Source organism: Acomys russatus, chromosome 9 (genome assembly GCF_903995435.1).
Source record: "Acomys russatus chromosome 9, mAcoRus1.1, whole genome shotgun sequence".
NCBI classification, from domain to species: Eukaryota; Metazoa; Chordata; class Mammalia; order Rodentia; family Muridae; genus Acomys; species Acomys russatus.
The window spans coordinates 33,256,611-33,275,911 of NC_067145.1; the positions used below are offsets into that span (position 1 = coordinate 33,256,611).

The 19,301-nt window shown below is 44.4% G+C and overlaps 1 protein-coding gene across 1 annotated transcript in view; it reads right to left on the bottom strand.

The window, feature by feature from the left end:
• Positions 1 to 1,797: 1,797 nt before the first annotated feature.
• Positions 1,798 to 19,301, bottom strand: part of Ahrr (aryl hydrocarbon receptor repressor) — a 73,601-nt gene continuing 56,097 nt past the window's right edge. The window contains exons 6-11 of the mRNA XM_051151093.1: positions 17,038 to 17,167; positions 15,271 to 15,404; positions 9,059 to 9,255; positions 3,899 to 3,960; positions 3,534 to 3,672; positions 1,798 to 2,841 (exon numbers count right to left, since the gene is read on the bottom strand). Of these exons, the coding sequence (XP_051007050.1) occupies positions 1,836 to 2,841; positions 3,534 to 3,672; positions 3,899 to 3,960; positions 9,059 to 9,255; positions 15,271 to 15,404; positions 17,038 to 17,167 (1,668 nt within the window). The 3' untranslated portion in view covers positions 1,798 to 1,835. The remainder of the gene's footprint in view (positions 2,842 to 3,533; positions 3,673 to 3,898; positions 3,961 to 9,058; positions 9,256 to 15,270; positions 15,405 to 17,037; positions 17,168 to 19,301) is intronic.

Genomic DNA, 19,301 nt, shown 5'->3' on the forward strand with positions numbered 1-19,301 from the left:
TCTTTTTCCCTAGGTTTCTTCCACTGGCCCCAGGATACTTGGTAAATACATTGGAGCAGAACAGTCTATTGTGTTCTCTGTTTCTTGTGTAAGAACTATATGGGATGCTGAGTGTGGCTGAGGATAGGAACATAGCTAAGCACTTGGAGAGGGAAATGTTAGAATGCCAGACACTTGAGTGGTTCGAGCAGGTCCTGCCCTTAGGAGCCAGGCATGTGGTTAGAACAGGAAGTGTTGAGGAAGACTTAAATTCTATCTGTTGTTATTCCTTACTACCCACAGGGTAAGCTATGCTTGGCAGAAATGAGACTGGGACAGTTGGAGGAAAGGAGGGAGTCATATAGCTGGGCACAGGGCAGAGCTGGGAAACCATCCTGACTTCAGGCTTTAGGTAATGGGAAAGCTGGAGTGGAGGTACAAGCATGCCTCACATGGATGACAGCACAGCTCCTGTCTTACCCTTTGAAAATCCTCTGTGGGCTGAGGGACAGAGAGAACACAAGTCTCTGGGCTCCTACGGTAAGTATACTCAGTTCTAGGAGATCTTCAGTCGTATCCTTGTCCCACGGTGAGTCCTCTTGGGAGCCAGACAGCTCAAAAGCTGGGCAGAAGATTTAGTCCTGCTCACCCAACCTGATTCCAATAAGGTGATAGGCATTTTCCAGACAGCTTGTTCACTAGCTCAGTGGCTGAGCAATGATACCCTGGGGCTATAGGTAAAGTAGAGAAAGTCTGTATGGAAACGACTGCCTATTAGAATTAGACACCGGGCGTGGTGGCTCACGCCTTTAAAACCAGCACTTGGGAGGCAGAGGCAGGTGGATCGCTGTGAGTTCGAGGCCAGCCTGGTCTACAAAATGAGTCCAGCACAGACAAGGCTAACATAGAGAGACCCTGTCTTGAAAAACAAACAACAAAAAAGAATTAGACGGGAACCTTTCCAGCAAGCTCCTGCCGTTCCTAAGACCTCAAGGAAATGGCATCAGAGATGGATGCTCATCCTGGAGAAAGACTGCGTACCAAACCGGCAGGCAGAGCACAGAAGGCTTTTCCCGTTCAGTGGATCCTGTGCTAATGGATCAGGACTCCTGATCTAAGTGCTTCCTTGGGACATTCTCAACTGCACCACCAGCTGTAAGTCATTTTGTTGGTGCTTTGTGGTTACCTTTCCTTTCTGTCTCATACATGACACCCGCATTTCCTATGATCAGAGTGCTTTGCCTTTACAATACAAAACAAATACTGGACACCTTTCTGTCCTTAAGTCTCCTTGGGCTAGGAACTGTTTCTTTACCTGAAAGCACTATAGACAACAGCCAGGGACAGTGCCCCTTCATCAGTGTGGCTTCACCCTTTTCTATATATTGTGCTTCCCCGGGGCCTAAACACTGTAACCTCCACCATGTGATGTGCCCAGGGACACAGGCACATAAACCATACTCAGCAACTCACGGGGAACACCATGGGACAGGGTGTTTCCCTCAAATCCTGCCTCAGAGCCTTAGAACTCCTGCCATGTACAGGCAGGGTGTGTAGCAAACCTGGGCACTAGGGACACATCACTTTGACAGTCAGTTGAGCATTGCCTCGCATAGAATACTCTTGGCTACTTTCTTAAACATTGTAATTTCTCAAAGAGAAATACTGTCTATCTGAACAGACAGGAGCTTAGGCATGAGAATACCCTGGTGTCCTGTGTGATTCAGGGTCTTCTACTGCTCAGCTACCCACACAGAAGCTCAGCCTCAGCCATTGCATTCTGCAAAGAGTTTCACTAGAAGAATCTGATCACATCCCATCATCCAAGGACTAAGATTTCCAGCTGAGCAGCAGCTCTAGGGTAGGAAAGTCCCTTCGGAGCCTTTGGGTGGGATCACAGTTATAGAGGCACCCTTAGGGAACATCCTGGGCACAGCCACCTGACTAGGAGCAACCCATGGTGGTGACTCCAGGGGCTCACGCTTAACAACAGGAGCTCCGCAGTCTTGGCCCAAAGATGGGTGATGGCTCTCACTGTGGCCCCGCATGAAGAGGTGATGAGGGGGCTCTGGATCCAGGCAGGTGCAGTGTGGAGGGTAAAGAGGAGCCTGCTCCCTGCAGGATCCAGCAGTATCCCTGCTGTGTGGATTAGTTCCCAGCATACCGTGCCCAAGGTGTGGGGTACACACTTGTTGCCTATAGTCAGGCTCTGTTTTCAGGTGCATCCTGGCAGGGAAACTGACCAGATGTCTCCTGGCCATGTCACTGGCTCCCAGCCACACCCGGCTAGTTGTGCTGACATCAGCTATATCCTGGGACCCAGATTCATTTTCCATCTTGATTGGTATTTCCAGTGACAATACTGGATTGCATGGGGTACCTATGGTCACTGGCAGGCTGGGCAATTTTGCATCCTCTGCAGAAAAGCTCCTGGCTGTGAAGCGCTGCATTCCAGGCAGAGGGATCCTGGATCCCAGGTTGCCCTGGGGAAAATGACAGGTAGAAGGATCTACCTGGCCCTGGTGGATATCCTGCAAGGGTCTTTTCGTTTGGCTGCAGTAGGCACCAGTAGGAGGGTCTGATGAATCTCTGAAAGAAGCCATGTTGCTGGCTCCAAACATGCCCTGGCTTCCAGCATAGGACACACAAGAACTATGGGGCCCCAGACATGTGGACGGCTCGTTCTTACTAGGCTGCCGAGTCAGCTTGGCAGTGTCCTCCTGACTTCGCTGTTCCATGCTCCAGTTCAGGTGCCTCAAGTGTACTGGAGTCTCTAAGCCGTAATTGTACTTGTGCATCTCCCTCTGCCCCCAGGCACCAGGGGATCTCCTCAGTATATGCTTCTGGTCCTCTTCCTTGTCCCTTCAGAGAAAAGATAGCCATTAGATATGGCAAAAGAAGTGATACTCTCACCCCCCTCCCCGTAGGGGTCTCAGTCTTTCTATGAGAGGATGGCAACTTAGTGTGACACCAGGTAAATCCCAAGGGCAGCTTCAAGTCTTCCCAGAACACACTGGCCTTTTTATCTGCTTGTTGTCGGTGCAGGGGACCAATGAAGAGCCCTTCTTGTTCTATCTTGCCATCCTTGGCCCCTAGTTTCCCAGACAGCATGCTGCTCTCCTTGCTCCAGGAAAGCATCTCTGGACATGGGTGACTGTCCTCTACCAGCCATATGATCATGACTAATATGATATTACCGAGACTATCAAACTAGAGGAGCGATGCTGTGATGACCACAGGACACTTTGTGGCTTCAGGACTGGCACCTGTGTAATGAGAGTTGAGAGTGCTACCTAGTAGCCAGTTTGGTAAAGAGACCCATGATCAGGATGGGGTGAGAGGGTAGGCGGGCAGCATGTGGGAGAAGTGCTGTAACCTGAAAGGATTTCTAAGCCAAGCATGCGCCTCTTTTACTGCTTGCTGCCCAGGCTGAGAGGATGTCTTACAGGCACACAGGTGCCAGGGCTGTAGCAAGGATTTCTTCTCCATGACTACCTCATCCCTTTCACTCTGATATCCACAGTGACTTAATTGTGCAGTCTGCTACCACTTACCCTGAAGCTCCTTTGGGGTCCAGGAGGTCAGGACCACCCCTGAGGCACAGACATGAGGGCCTGGCTAGAGCCCGGGCCCAGTGGCTCCTATCTATTTGTCCCCTGAACAGTGAAATGCCATTTTCTCCATTGCTCCTTCCTGTTCGTGTAGAGAGGAAAAGGATGTCACAATGAGGACTAATGAGCAGGTTTGTTCTCAGCAATGACCAGGACCAGAGTGACAGCAGCAGGCAACTGTCTTTGTGGTACTCCCCACTGACCCAGGCATCTCCAGGCATACACAGAGTTCTGTAGGCATGCAGAGCTCTCCCAGGGAAAAAGCATCTTGTCAGAGAAAAGACTAGAAAATGAAGTTTTAGAAGTACCTGCTAAGTAATTGGGTTTGGGGTGCAATTCTGATTCACACAGACTTGTAACTGCTTTTGTCCTGTGAAGACCAGATAACAGCATCAGTGCACATTAACAATATGACAATGGAAGTAATTAGCAGGACAGATATTACTGCTTGCTCAAGAGAAGATATAAATTAACTTACACCTTTTAATATTTATATTACAGAGTTTTTTTTTTTTTTCTTGCCTAGCCTGTTCTTGCAGAACTTTAGGGGTCTGATACAAAGCTAGTAAATTCCTTCAGGGGTATATGGCTTTTAGAGATTGCACCTTTCTTCCCTCCAGAATACCAGAATAAAAATAAAGTTGACTCTCATGATTCAAGGAAGTTATGTTCTATATAGTCATCATAACAATGAATTACTAATCACAAAAACCAGTTCCCTCAGGGTAAATATAGGGGTGTGGGATGATGAAAATTAGTATCAGGCACTTGGAAGCTGCTTTTATTATAAACCAAACTCCTCACTGGGTCCACAAAGTACCTAAAATCAAGATGAAAGTCTGGCATCTTTACCTTCACTTTTCATCTGTGTCTTTTACTTTACATCACCAGCTTACGTATGTACATAGGTACATTAATTGTTCGTAGATTATCTATCTAGGAACTAGGGCTACCTCTCCTATCTGTCTTATTTAGGGTTATTATTGCTGTGATAAATATCATGACCAAAAGCAACTTGGGGAGGAAAGGGTTTATTTCACACACAGTTGCATATAACAGTTCATCATGGAAGGCAATGAGGGCAGGAACTCAGGCAGAGAAGGAACCTGGAGGCAGGAGCTCATACACAATCCATAGAGGGGTGCTGGTTACTGGGTTGCTCCATCATACTTTGCCCAGTCTGCTTTCTTATAAAACTGAAGGGCCATCAGCCCAAGGATGGCACCACCTACAATGGGCTGGGCCCTCCCCATCAATCACTAATTAAGAAAAGGCCCTACAGTTGGATCTTATGGAGGCATTTTCTCAGTTAAGATTTCCTCCTTTTCTAGGCCAGGCATAGTAGCACACACCTTTAATCCCAGCACTCCGGAGGCAGAGGCAGGTGGCTAGCTGTGAGTTTGATGCCAGCCTGGTCTACAAAGAGAGTCCAGGACAGCCAAGGCTACACAGAGAAACCCTGTCTCAAAAAAAGGGACAAAAAAAAAAAAAAAGAAAGAAAGAACGAAAGAAAAGGATTTCCTCCTTTTCCTATAATTCTAGTTTGTGGTTGACATAAAGCTAGCCAGCACACCATCTCATTTGTCTTAAAGGCTTAAGGCACAAAGACAAGAACAGTGTCGGGGCATCTTATTGTCTGCTTTTTACTGCATTTTGTTTCACATTTATTAGAGATTCTGTGTAGCCTTGGCTGTCCTGGACTCACTGTGTAGACCAGGCTAGTCTTGAACTCAGAGATCCACCTGCCTCTGCAGTGCTGCCACCACCAATCTGGCTTTGTTTCATGTTCTTAAAAGGTGACTAGAGGCCTCTAGTCATTTCCACAAACCTGCTGTCACTTTAAATTCCAGCAACAGGATAGCCGCATAAGACAAACTGTCCATTATGATGAGGCTGAAGCTTAAAGAAACAGTAACTATCTCTTGAGACTTAGTTTATCTTCTCAAGCAATAAGGATTTCTTCAGACCACCTTGCAGACCCAGAACTGAGACAATGGGTAACCAAATTGCCATGCCTTGACTGGAACTGTTTAATTAAGTATACCTTATCCCTACTCCAATTCTGCCTCTATTTAAGCCAAAATCTTATGTAAATGTTCCAAATATAGGGCCCTTTCCTATGTTTCTGCCTTCAGTGTGTACTACAGGAATGTCTTTCTTCTCTGTTTGTATTATTAGTGGTCTCTTTAATGGACACATTTGGATGAGAGGCCACCCCTGGCCTGCTAGAGCTACTGCAGGCATGGATTTTTGCCCTTAAATTCTATTTAGAATAATTTTGAGTCATCTTGATAGATCCATTTTGCTTATTGAAGGAGAAACCTAGGTGACTTGCCTGACAGTGCCCCTCTACTGGATGTCAGTGCTGAGCTTCAAACTATCTGCTGGACCCATGCAGAGTGCTCTGTGCTATGTGGCTTATTTCTTTGTACCTGGGGTCTGTAAGGAGCTGGGACTGAGAGAGAGTAGGGAAGCCTGGTCTGTTGGATCACTTCTGGGAACGTGTACTTTCTGAGAATCATATTTTCCTACTGTGTATCTATGAACAATGACTGTGGCAAGTGTTGATTTAAGGGTTTGAAATAGATTTTAGCAAGTAGATAGATAAAAGAATATAGCAGGCTGAAGAAATACAGAGGAACAGCCAACACAAAATCCTTGTTATGAAAGCTGTGAGAGGCAGCAGCTGCTCCTGCAATAAGCATACACCTGCTCCAGGGGCCAGCTCTCAGGGCCTGGCACCACCACCTCTGCCCCTGCAGGGAATGAATCGTGGTGTTTTTGCTGACAGCAGTTCTGAATTCAGCTCAAAGCAAAGGGGGCAAAGTCCCAAACACAAGGTTCTCCATAAGAGTTCCAATATATTGCACAATATGACACCTACTTTATAGGGCTGCTGTCTTCAGACATCCTACAAATCCATCTAGGTGTCTCCTCAAAGGGGAGGTGGCCTGTGTCCCCAACCTTGTGCCCATCATGCCTCCAAGACAGAGTGAAATGGTACCAGGAATCGCATTCTTCTGCTTGGGATTCAAGGTTGCAGTAGAGGTCTCTCTATAGCTCTGAGCACAGCATTAGTGTTCCCAGAATTTTGTGACTAGAAAAGCTGTAACCGTCTGGGACCACCATTTCCTCATCAATCTTGTCCACCCCCACCTCCACAGTACAGTCTCCATGAGGGCAGTTAAATGCCTTGTCAGGCCATTTCTGGAGGCAGTGACCATCTTCCTGGTATCCCCCATTTTAACCCGAAGATGTCATGCCCCAAGTGTGCTGGGGCAGTGCCTCTAATGAGCCTTCCTGATCCATGGGCTACTCTGTGCTCTCCTTTGGGTCGCTGGCTTAAAGGGAAGGGATTCTGTTTGCCAGATCCCCCTCTTTCATCCTTTGTGGTCTCTGCCACAGCGAAGGCTGAGTGACCAATCTATGGGTTAGCCCTAGCCCATGGCCTTGGCCCCTCCCCAGCGCTCTTCCAGCAACCAAGGCCAGAGAAGAACTCACAGCGCCTTTATGAGAGGAGCACCATGGTTCAGGTTAGGAATAGGGTCAGAGTTACAGCTGAAACTCCTGGTTCAATTTTAAACAGATGGCGATCCCATCTCAATGTTTACTGTTTATCCCAAGCCTTGCTGTCTTGACTAATGCAACCCCAGCCCGAGGTTCTTAGTGTGCTCTGGAGAGGGAAGATGGGCAGCTTGGTCTGTTTTAGTCACTGAAGGACAAACAAGCAACTAGGACTTATTTTTGTGTTGTTGTTGTTGGTTTTTTTTTTTTTAACTACTACTATTATAGTGGAACAGGAGAAAGTGTTATCCACAATCTATGTGGGAAATTGTTGTGTAGCAGTTTTCTCCAAGATGAAAACCTTCCATCTCAGAGGGAAACTCCTTAAGACATAGGATGTAAAAGGAATATTTAATGACAGGATTTTTACAGGGAAGTGAAACAAGATGTTCTAAGGGGAGGTAAACATTCCATCCTACAGGAAAAATCATTAAGACAGGAAATAAGTAACTCAAAATACCTTCAGAAAGTCCTTGAAACTGAATTGATTCACTAGGCATCTCTCAAGAATAAACCATGCAGTAAAAAAATGCTGAGAGCCTTACAATACAAGCTGCCTAGAAGACCCTCATTTAAGCTGAACTTCTTAGAAAAGGCTCAGACCAACTTAGCCACCAGGAAAGGCCACTCTCCAACTTACTAAGCTGCCAGAAGGCTGTTGCAGTGTGTTCCAGATTTCCAGCTTTTAAAAAAATTTTTAATTAATTTATTCTTGTTACATCTCAATGGTTATCCCATCCCTTGTATCCTCCCATTCTTCCCTCCCTCCCATTTTCCCCTTATTCCCCTCCCCTATGACTGTTCCTAAGGGGGATTTCCTCCCCCTGTATATGCTCATAGGGTATCAAGTCTCTTCTTGGTAACCTGCTGTCCTTCCTCTGAGTGCCACCAGGTCTCCCCCTCCAGGGGACAGAAGGATCCAGAGGGTCCTAGAAACCTACAAGTAGAACATTATGATAGGCAGATTTGAGCCCAGGGGTCCCGCTCAAACTAAGGCACCAGCCAAGGACAATACAGGCGGTAAACTTTAAACCCCTACCCAGATCTAGCCAATGGTCAGAACATTCTCCACAGTTGAGTGGAGAGTGGGATATGACTTTCACAGATTTCCAGCTTTTGTGAGATGTCACTCATGCTGGGTTGGGCTTTAGTGATGCATCTGTCTGAGTCACTTCTGCTCCTGTAAGTAGCCCCTCACTCATATTCTTATAAATAACCCTAATAAAACTCATTGGTCCACTAAGTTGGACTTTGTGGTATCCATACTTTGGCCTGTCATCAGTTTACTATCTCAGATGAGTAGACATTTGTTCATGTCTCTCCAGGAATAGTGTCACACAACCAAAAATCAAATTCAGAACTGAGGCATCACTGTTTCCCAATTCCCTCTGATCTCATACTCACATGTCACTATACTAAGGAGAAAATAACTTTATAGCATTTTAAGTCACTCCTGGAAATGGTCCAGAAAACTAGATGTGTTTTCTACTCCTGAAATCAGAGAAAATGCCACAGGACTGGCCAGATGAGGGACTAGAAAGCTGCCACAGTCCTGACACTAACCTTAGATGTGCCCACTAGACATCTATCTGTGTTGTGGCCAACACCAACTGAGAAGGAGGCAGGACCCATAGAGGTGACAGGCCATTTTGCCTCTCTCTGGGGGCTGAGCCTGGAGGTTAAAGGCATCTTCAGAGCAATGGTGTGTGGTAATAAAGTCTGCACCAATCTTAAAAAGATACCTTTCCCTAATAATTGTCAGGTACATTGTGTAATGGTTTAAAAAAAAAAAAAACACCAAACTTCATATTTATTATTTGCTGGGGAAAAGTAAATAGAAATTAAAACAGGTAGGGCATTTTGCTGTCACAATCCGATGTCATGATGTGACAATTCGTGCTCACCTTGAGTCCATTGTAACCACAATGTCTGCCCTGTGCTTTGCCCGCAAGAAGGCACTTTTCATTTTCATCTCAGCCACAGAAGGCAGGACTGGCACCACGATGCAGAACAACGAGAGCCGAGGGGGCAGTGCTGTTCCTGATGGTGCCTTCTTTTTCTGTCCAAACAGGAACTTCAGTTTTCCTTGGAACTGCATAGTCTGATGTTTTAAAGACAGAAAGACACTCTTTTCACACAGTTGACTCAAGTGTGTGAAGGTAACTTTGTAGCAATACCATCAAGCAGGTCTCATCCTAAAACTTTAGGAAACACCTGCCTCCATTATGTTAGTGGAGCTCAACCTCCTGGGGACCAAACTGTATGCCTTCTTCTCAGAACCTCAGAAAACCTTCTCCAAAACTGACTATATAATTGGTCACAAAGCAAACCTCAACAGATACAAGAAAACTGAAATAACTTCTTGTATCTTAACAGACCACCATGAATTAAAGCTGGACTTCAACAACAGAAACAACAGAAAACCTACAAACTTATGGAAACTGAACAACTCTCTACTCAATGACCAATGGGTCAAGGAAGAAGTAAAGGAATTAGATACTTCCTAGAATTCAATGAAAATGAATGCACAACATACCCAAACTCAGGAGCTACAATGAAAGCAGTGCCAGAGGAAAGTTCATAGCACTAAGTGCCTTAATAAAGAAATTGGAGAGATTTCATACTAGCAACTTAAAAGCACACCAGAAATCTCTAGTACAAAAAGTAGCCAACACACCCAAGAGGAGTAGGCAGGAGGAAATAATAAACCTCAGGGCTTAAATCAATAAATTACAAAGAGAACAATACAAAGAATCAATGAAATCAAAAGCTGTTTCTTTGAAAAAAATCAACAAGACACACAAACCCTAGCTAAAAGGCAGAGAGACAATATCCAAATTAACAAAATCAGAAATGGAAAGAGTGACATAAAAACAGACATTGAGGAAATCCAAAGAATCATTAGGTCTTACTTCAAAAGACTGTACTCCACAAAATTGGAAAATCTGAATGAAATGGATGATATTTTAGAGATACCACTTGCCAAAGTTAAATTAAGATCAGGAAAACAATTTAAATAATCCCATAACCCCTAAGGAAATAAAAGCAGTCATTAAAAGTCTTACAACTCCCTTCCCCTCACCCAAAAAAAAAAAACCCCTGGGCCAGATGGTTTCAGTACAGAATTCTACCAATACTCCTCAAACTATCCTGCAAAATAGAAACAGAAGGAACATTGCCAAACTCATGCTATGAGGCCACAGTCACTCTGATACCTAGACCACACAGAGATTCAACAAAGAAAAAGAATTTAAGGCCAATCTCCCTTATGCACATTGATGATAAGATACAAAACAAGTCCAAGAACACATCAAAAACATCATCCATCACGTCAAGTAGGCTTCATCTCAGGAATGCAGGGATAGTTCAACATACAAAAGTTCACCAGTGTAACCCACCTTATAAACAAACTGAAAGAAAAAAAACACAAGATGTTGAAAACGCCTTTGATGAAATTCAACACCCCTCCATGTTAAAAGTCTTGGAGAGATCAGGGATGCAAGGCACATACCTAAACACATTAGAGGTGATATACAAAAAGCAAATTAAATGGAGAAAAACTTAAAGCATTTCCACTAAAACCAGGGACAAGACAAGGCTACCCACTCTCTCCATATCCATTCAATATAGTATTTGAAGTTCTAGCTAGAGCAGTCAAACTATTAAAGGAGATCAAGGGGATACAAATTTAAAGGGAAGAAGTCAAAGTATTGCTATTCACAGATGACATAATAGTAGACATAAGTGACCCCCAAAATTCTACCAGAGAACTCCTACAGCTGATAAACACCTTCAGCAAAGTGGCTGGATACAAAATTAACTCCAAATCAGTTGCCCTCCTTTATACAAATGATAAATAGGCTGAGAAAGAAATTAGGGAAACAACACCCTTCACAATAGCCACAAATAATATAAAGTATCTTGGTGTAACTCTAACCAAGCAAGTGAAAGACCTGTATGACAAGAACTTCAAGCCTCTGAAAAAAGAAATTGAAGAAGATATCAGAAGATGGAAAGATCTCCCTGCTCGTGGATCAGTAGGATTAGCCTAGTAGAAATGGCCATCTTACCAAAAGCAATCTACAGATTCAATGCAATTCCCATCAAAATTCCAATGCAATTCTTTATAGATCTGGAAAGAGCAATCCACAACTTCATATGGAAAAATTAAAAATCAGGATAGCTAAAGCAATCCTGTACAATAAAAGAACTGGAGAGTTAATGTCATCCCTGATTTCAGGCTGTACTACAGAGCAATATTAATAAAAACTGCCTGGTATTGACAGAGAGAGAGAGAGAGAGAGAGAGAGAGAGAGAGAGAGAGAGAGAGAGAGATTGATCAATGGAATCGAATTGATGACCCAGAAATAAACCCACGCACCTATGAACACTTGATTTTTTACAAAGAGGCCAAAACCATACAATGGAAAAAAAGAAAGAAAGCATCTTCAACAAATGGTCTGGTCTAACTGGATGTCTACATGTAGCAGAATGCAAATAGATACATATTTATCACCATGTATAAAACACAAGTGGATCAAATATCTTAACATAAAACCAGATACACTAAATCTATTAGAAGAGAAAGTGAGGAAGAGCCTTGAACTCATTAGTACAGGACAGCTTTTTGACAAAACACCAACAGGTCAGGCACTAAAATCAACAATTAATAAATGGGACCTCACAAAACTGAAAAGCTTCTGTAAAGCAACAGTCATTGTCAATAGGACACAATGGCAGCCTACAGAATGGGAAAAGATCTTTACCAACCCTACATCTGACAGAGAGCTAATATCCAAAATTTATAAAGAACTAAATAAACACCAACAAACCAAATAACCCAATTAAAAGTAGGGTACAGAGATAAACAGAGAATTCTCAACAGAGGAATCTCTAATGGCCAAGAAGCACCTAAAGAAATGTTCAATGTCCTTAGTCATCAGGGAAATGCAAATCAAAACAACTCTGAGATTCTATCTTACACTTGTCAGAATGGCTAAGATAAAATACTCAAAGGAGAGCACATGCTGGCAAGGATATGGAGAAAGGGGAGCACTCCTTCATTACTCATGGCAAACTTGTACAAACACTTAGAAATCATTTTGGCAGTTTCTCGGAAAATTAGGAATAGCTTTACCTCAAGACCCAACTATACTACTCCTGGGCATATACCTAAAAGATGCTCCACCATACCACAAGGATACTTGCTCAACTATGTCTATAGCAACTTTATTCATAATAGCCAGAAACTGGGTACAACCTAGGTGTCCCTCAACCGAAGAATGGATAAAGAAACTGATACACAATGGAAGACTATTCAGCTATTAAAAACAAGGACATCATGAAAATTGCAGACAAATGGATGAAAAAACTGGAAAGTATTATCCAGAGTAAAGTAACCCAGACTCAGAAAGACATGCATGGTCTTATAAGTGGATATTACCCATAAATACAGGAAAACCAAGTATACAAGGAGGACCCAAGGGAGGATGCTTGAATCTCACTCAGAAGGAAAAATAAAATAGACCATTGGAGGTGAATGGATGGAGGAAACTGGATGTTAGAGGGGGTGAGGAGGAGGAGGAGGAAGAGATTGCTGGGGGAGAGATGGCTGGGAGAGACAATGGAAATTGGTGTTGCAGTGGGAGACATCTCTGGAACTAGCTGGAGTTCTGGGACAAGAGGAGCCTCCCGGAAATCTATGGGGGAAACCCTAGCTGAAACTTCTAGCAGGAGGGATATGGAACCTGATGTTGCCACCTCCTGTAGCCCAGTGGGACTTCCAGTGGAGGGATGGAAACACCAACCCACCCATAAAACCCAACCCAAAATTTGTCCTGCCTACAAAGATGTACATGGGGTAAAGAGGAGCAGAGATTGAAAGAATGACCAATAAATGACCGGCCCAACTTGAGACCCCCCCATAGGAGAGAGCCAACCCTTGACACTATTAATGATACTCTGCTATGCTTGTAGACAGGAATCTAGCATAGCTGTCTTCTGAGAGGCTTCATCCAGCAGCTGATGGAAACAAAAGCAAAGACCAACAGCCGAACAATAGGCTGAGCTCATGTAGCCTTGTGGAAGAGTGGGAGGAAGGATTGAGGGAGCTGGAGGTGTCAAGGACACCACAAGAAGACCTACAGGGTAAACTAACCTGGGCCCATTGGGGCTCACAGAGACTGAACTGCCAGCCAAAGCCATGCATGGGCTGGACCTAGGTCCCCTACACATATATAGCAGATGTGCAGCTTGGTCATCATGTGGGTCCCCTAACAATTGGATCAGGGGCTGTCTCTGACTGTTGCCTGCCTTTAGATCCCTTTCCCCTAGCTGGCTGCCTTGTACAACTGTCCTTTGTGGGAGAAGATGAGCTTAGTCCTGCTGGGACTTGATGAGCCAGGGCAAGTTGATACCCATAGGGAGGTCTCTGAATTCAAGGTCAGCCTGGTATAGAGCAAGTTTTATGTAAAGACAAGTTTAGGTCCAGGTGCAGTGGTACATGCCTTTAATCTCAGCACTCAGGAGACAGAGGCATGCAGATCTCTGAGTTCTGGTCAGTTCTGTTCAGGCAGTTCAGTTGAGTCAGTGAGTTGAGAGACAGTGCAGTGGAGATGAGTTCATGGCAGTTCAGTTCGTGGAATTCAGAGGCAGTTTTACCAGGAGAGTTTTACAGAGACAGGTTGAAGAGAGAACAAGCCAGACACAAGTGAAGACAGAATGAGCCAGAGAATGAGAAGGAACCAGAAGATTAGACATATTGCTGGAGTTAGTTTGAGGCCAAGTAGAGCAATTCAGTCAGAAGCTGAGAGAAGTCAGATTGAATCAGTCAACTTGGGGAGGAGTTTGAGCCAGACAGCTAAGTTGAACCAGCCATCCAGAGTTCAGAAAGAGCTAGAAAAGGTGAGCTTATTTAGCAGTAAGTCTCAGAGGCTGAAAACATTCTAAGCCTAGATTAGATTGTATGGAGGCACGAAGCTTCCAGTACTAGGCCTAGGTTAGCAGACATAGTAGCCTGTAAGACTGTCAGGCAAATAAAAGTTACTATTATAGTCCTGGGTCCACAAATCAGTCTAGGAAACTGAGCCCAAGTCCCAGGAGGATAACCTCGTCTTTTCATGTGGAGGTGGAAGAGGAAATAATCAAATGTAAAAAGTGGAAACCCAGGGCTGGAAAGATGGTTCAGCATTAAGAGCACATATTGCTCTTTCAGAGGACCTGGGTTCAATTCCCAGGACCCATGTGAGTTCAAAGCCATCTGTAACTCCAATTCCAGCGGATTTGATGCCCTCTTCTGATCTCCATAGGCACGAAGCATGCACATGGCACATACATGTATGCAGGAAAAACACAATTGCATAAAATAAAAAAATATAAAAACCCAATAATAAAAATAAAGACAAATTATTACATTCTAAAAAGTGGTGGAAGCCTAAGTGTTGTGAGGGGAAAGGGCTGCAACCACAACCTTAGGTAAGAGACTGTGGACTCAGCTGTGCCGTGGCACACATGTGGAGATCGGAAGACAGGTTCTAAGAGTTGGCTCTTCCTTTCCACTCCATGGGTCCTAAAGATCAAACTCAGGTGGGCAGGTTTGACCGAAGGCACATTTACCCATTGGGCAATCTCATCAGCCTTATTTTTAATCTTCATATTACTTTATTTATTTAGAGACAGGGTCTTACACACCCCAGACTGGCCTTGGATAACTGAACTTCTGGTCCTCCTACTTCCACCTTCCAAGTGCTGGAATTTTAAGTGTGAGCTGCCATATACAGTTGATGTGGTCCTGGGGATCCAACCCAGGGCTTTGGGTATGCTGGGGAAGTACTCTACTAGTTTACTACACCTCCAGCCCTAGAAAAGACTTTTTAAAATGTGTTTTAAATAAATGTACAACTAAACTTAGATTGAAAATTGTTGTCAATTTTAAAAATATTTCATCTGCCTTTTTTACAGTCACCCTCCCCACCCACCTACCTACCAGTGAGTGCCAGGAAGCTTCAGCCCTGCCAGCTCACTTGCTTGGAGCCCCAGCATCGTGTTCACTCTGTCCCCACGTTTTCTTCACCACAGTAGAAAGCACCCCGTGTGTCCCTGGCAGCCACCCACTCACCAGAAAGCCAGAGGTGCTGTCGAGCAGGCAGCGAACACGACAGATGAAACAGCGTGTTAGGAAGGCCGAGTACTCTGAAGGCAATCCTTTGCCTCCTTCTTGGGCCCCAAGCAGCTTCCCCAGGATGGTGTTGTCTGCCAAGATAATGCAAATAATGCAAATTAAAATGTGGTGATTAGGCTTGGAAACAACAGACTAGAGCTATAACTATATGGGAGAATGTGTAACTGGCTGTAACAACGCTGCGACTGTTGCAACTCTGTCTAGAATGCACATCTCTCCATGGGTCTCCAAGCTTTTGCCATCCTCGTGTCTCCAAGGGACAGTACTTTGGTGGATTTTGCTTTCATTGGCCTTGCCCTTATTGACACTGATTTTAAGCACTACTGCATTTGTGACTAAGGCTCAATTACTTATATCATTTGGGCTATAGAAATGAGATGGCATGTAGGTGTTGGATGTTAAAGTTATGCGGAAATTTTTCTTTGAAGTATTTAACATTTCTGTAGGAAACCACCATCTGAATGAACTCTTGGATGAAGTCCAGGACCCACATGCATTTGTCTCCAAGCCCACGGTTACCTGCTACTCATGGGAACATTCTATGCCCAGCCCATCAACTGGGTATTGGTAGGGAACAATGCATTTGTTGGGGAGTGATTTACAGGGCCATAGTGCACAAAGAATTACTATTTCTATGGAATGTTTTTTGTTTTGTTTTTGTTTTGTTTTTTAGTTAAATGTAATTTAGTCCAAAGAAGCTGCCTGGTAGATAAGAAGATTGAAAAGGTTTTTGGAACAAGTTACAATCTCTTCGGCTCTTAGACGGTTTTGAAAATACCAAATATGGCAGAGCCTAGAATCTGGGTCTTGAGTATGCCCCAAAGCCCCATGGCCCCAGCCGATGGCGATGGAACCTGGGAGAGGTGCTAGAGCTTTAAGGGCACATCCTTGAGAGGTCTTAAGGGACCTTGTTACAATTTAAAGTGGCGCGCTCAGGGTCACATGACAACAGGTGGAGTTGTGATTATTAATCTTCTCTATAACAGCCCAGGAAACAGACCTCTGGGCAGGTCTGTGAGGGAGTTCCTAGGCTGGGTTCATCGTGGTGGGAAGGTCTACCTGGAGTGCAATGTCATTATTCCACTATTCCATGACCTAGGCTGAATGAAAAGGGGCAGCAGCATCCATCTCTATTTCCTAACAGCGCACACAGTGTGACCACCTGCCTCATGCGCCTGCTGCTGTGCCTTCTCTGTTACGGCGGGGTTTAACTCCCAACAGTGTACAGAAATAAGCCCTTCCTTCCTTAGGCTGATTTTTGTTAAATATTTTGTTGCAGCAACAGCTACAGTAACCAATATGGACCCAAGTCCCTTCTTTTCCCTCTCTGAGTTAGATGTCAGATAAGGAGATGTCAGATAAGGATTTACCTCACTAGAAACTCCTACCATAATGCGCTGCCCCTCACTAAAAGCATAAAACCAAAGGATCCGCAGTTAATGGTCTGAAGCCTCCCAAACTATGAGCCAAAGTAACCGTTCTCTCTCTATGGGCTGAGTATCTCAAGTATCTGCCGTAGTGAAAAGCAGGATGGAGTGGAGCGAGCATGATGGTGCAATGGCCCTCAGTAGCCACACAGAGCCTGGGATGGACTAACTGCTGTCTGGAGGAGTGTGGAGAGGAGGGCTCAAGATAAAGTAGAAAACTGAAGGAAATTCCATGTGGATAGAGGGGGAAGTGTGGATGCCAATGAAGCTGGCGCACCTGTGTCGGCATGTGGGGACTGCCCAAATACCACCTGGGAAGGGTCCATGGCCCAGTGTAGCTGTCTGCAGAAGTCTTGTCGGTCATCCACATGGATGTAGTCATAAATGTTTTGGTGCATTACATCTGTCTGAAATACAGAAGCAGTTGCTTTAGCTTCATCCTGAACTTACATGTTCTGGTGATTATGAACCACAAGAGCCCCACCCACACCAACCATTCAAAAGCAAGTCACATATGTAAAGAGAAAGCTTTGAGAAAAAGACAGACCTTTCCTCTTGAGACATCAACAGCCCTCCCTGGAAGGATGCATCCCCATGGTCATGTCACCCCCATGGCATCTTTACTCTGTGGCTCCCAGGATCTGGCCTGCATGTGCAGTATAATTATGTCCTCAGAGCCAGGGCACTAAGGCAGAGGTGTCCTCTTTCCTAAATCAACTTCAGTACTTCATGACAGTTGTGTCATATACTTCAACCTACTCAGGTCAATGATGCATCAAGGACCCTCCAGAGCATGGCTTCACTCTGGTTGTTGTTCCTCTAACCTCTTTAAAGAAAATCAGAATTGAGAGGAAGCCAAATTTTTCAGGCACTAGAGCCCTGTTGTAGCTGTGTGGTGGACAGAGCAAAAAGTTTGGCATGCAAAGACTGACAATAAGTTTTAACTATGCCATGTACAGAGATAATCCATGAACTTAGAGAGGTCTCCTATGACCCTTACCATTCTTATAAGGAAAAATCTGGCTTATTCTTTGCACTGGGAACCCAGCCTACTAAGTATTGTCAGGGCTGGCAGTATTCCTTTCCAAACGAATGGTTATAATAAGCAGAATACTCTTTTCTCAGATCTGGAATGTCCCTTAGTAACCAAGACCTTAGAAAAATGTTACATTTTAAAGAATGTAACTAGAAACCTCACCCAGAGTTCATGAGATCCTTCATGTTTCCCTCAATCTTTACCAATCCTTGTAACTTTGTGGGTAAGGCCTGTGGCACCCCAGATATTAAATAAGACACTCTCTACGAGGTGGTAGAAGTATGTGACTATAAAAACTCACTGATTCAGTGGCAGGCACCATCAATCTAGAGGGAATATTTTACAAAGGAATGTTCAGATACAGCCCACAGAGGCAGAGAGTGGGTCAGAAATGTCTGATGTCCTGTTAGTGATGTCAGGGTCAGGGCTCTGAAGCAATTGTGGGGCAGAGGCACAGGGATCTCTTTGTGGCAGGAGTGAACATACCAGCTTATTTGCTTGCCTGTTTTTTGTTTTTTGTTTTTTAAGAGAAGCTCTCAATATGCAAGCCAGGCTCATCTCTAACTCATGATCCTCTTGCCTCCAGACCCTGTGGTACTAGGATTACAGGTTTGGCCATCAAAATCTCAGCCACCCTAGTACAACTTTGACTCTAAAGCATAGCCCAGAAGTTGACTTGAGTTAAGAAAGTCAGTATTTCAAGAATTATGATGCTGAAGCCTCTTTGTACACCACTAAATTATGACTCGTGCTATACACACAGGTTGGATCACATAACAAAGGAATACTGGATTCTTCTGGATCTATCTTGCATCCCAGTAGCACAACTGTACAACTAGTCCTTCTGTGGCAGCGTCATCCTCACGCGGTGACATTTTACAACATAGCCACTTGTTCACCCTATCTTTACCCTTCCATCTCTAGAAATCTCTGTCATCCTCATGATATTTACTTAGGCACGGTACAAAACAGGAGATGAGGTGGCCTTCCCTGGCTTGGATGACTGCAGGAGTGGAAGTTTTCATAGGTCCAGGCCACTTGTCTCTGAGCAGAGCTGTTTGTGGGTTTGCCTGACTTGTGCTGTCCCACTGGGCCTTCTGTGCTCACTGTCTGAGAAACCTGTTTCTTGGCATCCGGTAGCCCCCTTCTCTCCTGACACTGCGTCAATGGAGATTCCAGAACCGGAGAGCCATTGTTCACAAGAAGTGTCTCTGCTTTCACTGTAATCCCATTAACTGTGTGGTTTGATATGAAGAGGGCTGACATTGTCACGACTGTAACAAGTCTTCTGAGCATGGTGTATCTTACCATATATTTGGAGCAGCCTTAATTTAATTTAAAAGCCTTTTTTTTTAAAAAAACAATATTATTGTTTTCTGTGTGAGTGTTCTGTAAGTCACTGAGTGCATTCATCCTTCAAAGTTGGTGTTTTTGTTGTTGTTTTTACTATGTTGCAGACTGCACTTTTTTTCTATGTCGTTTTAACTAGAGGCACTTCTGACCCA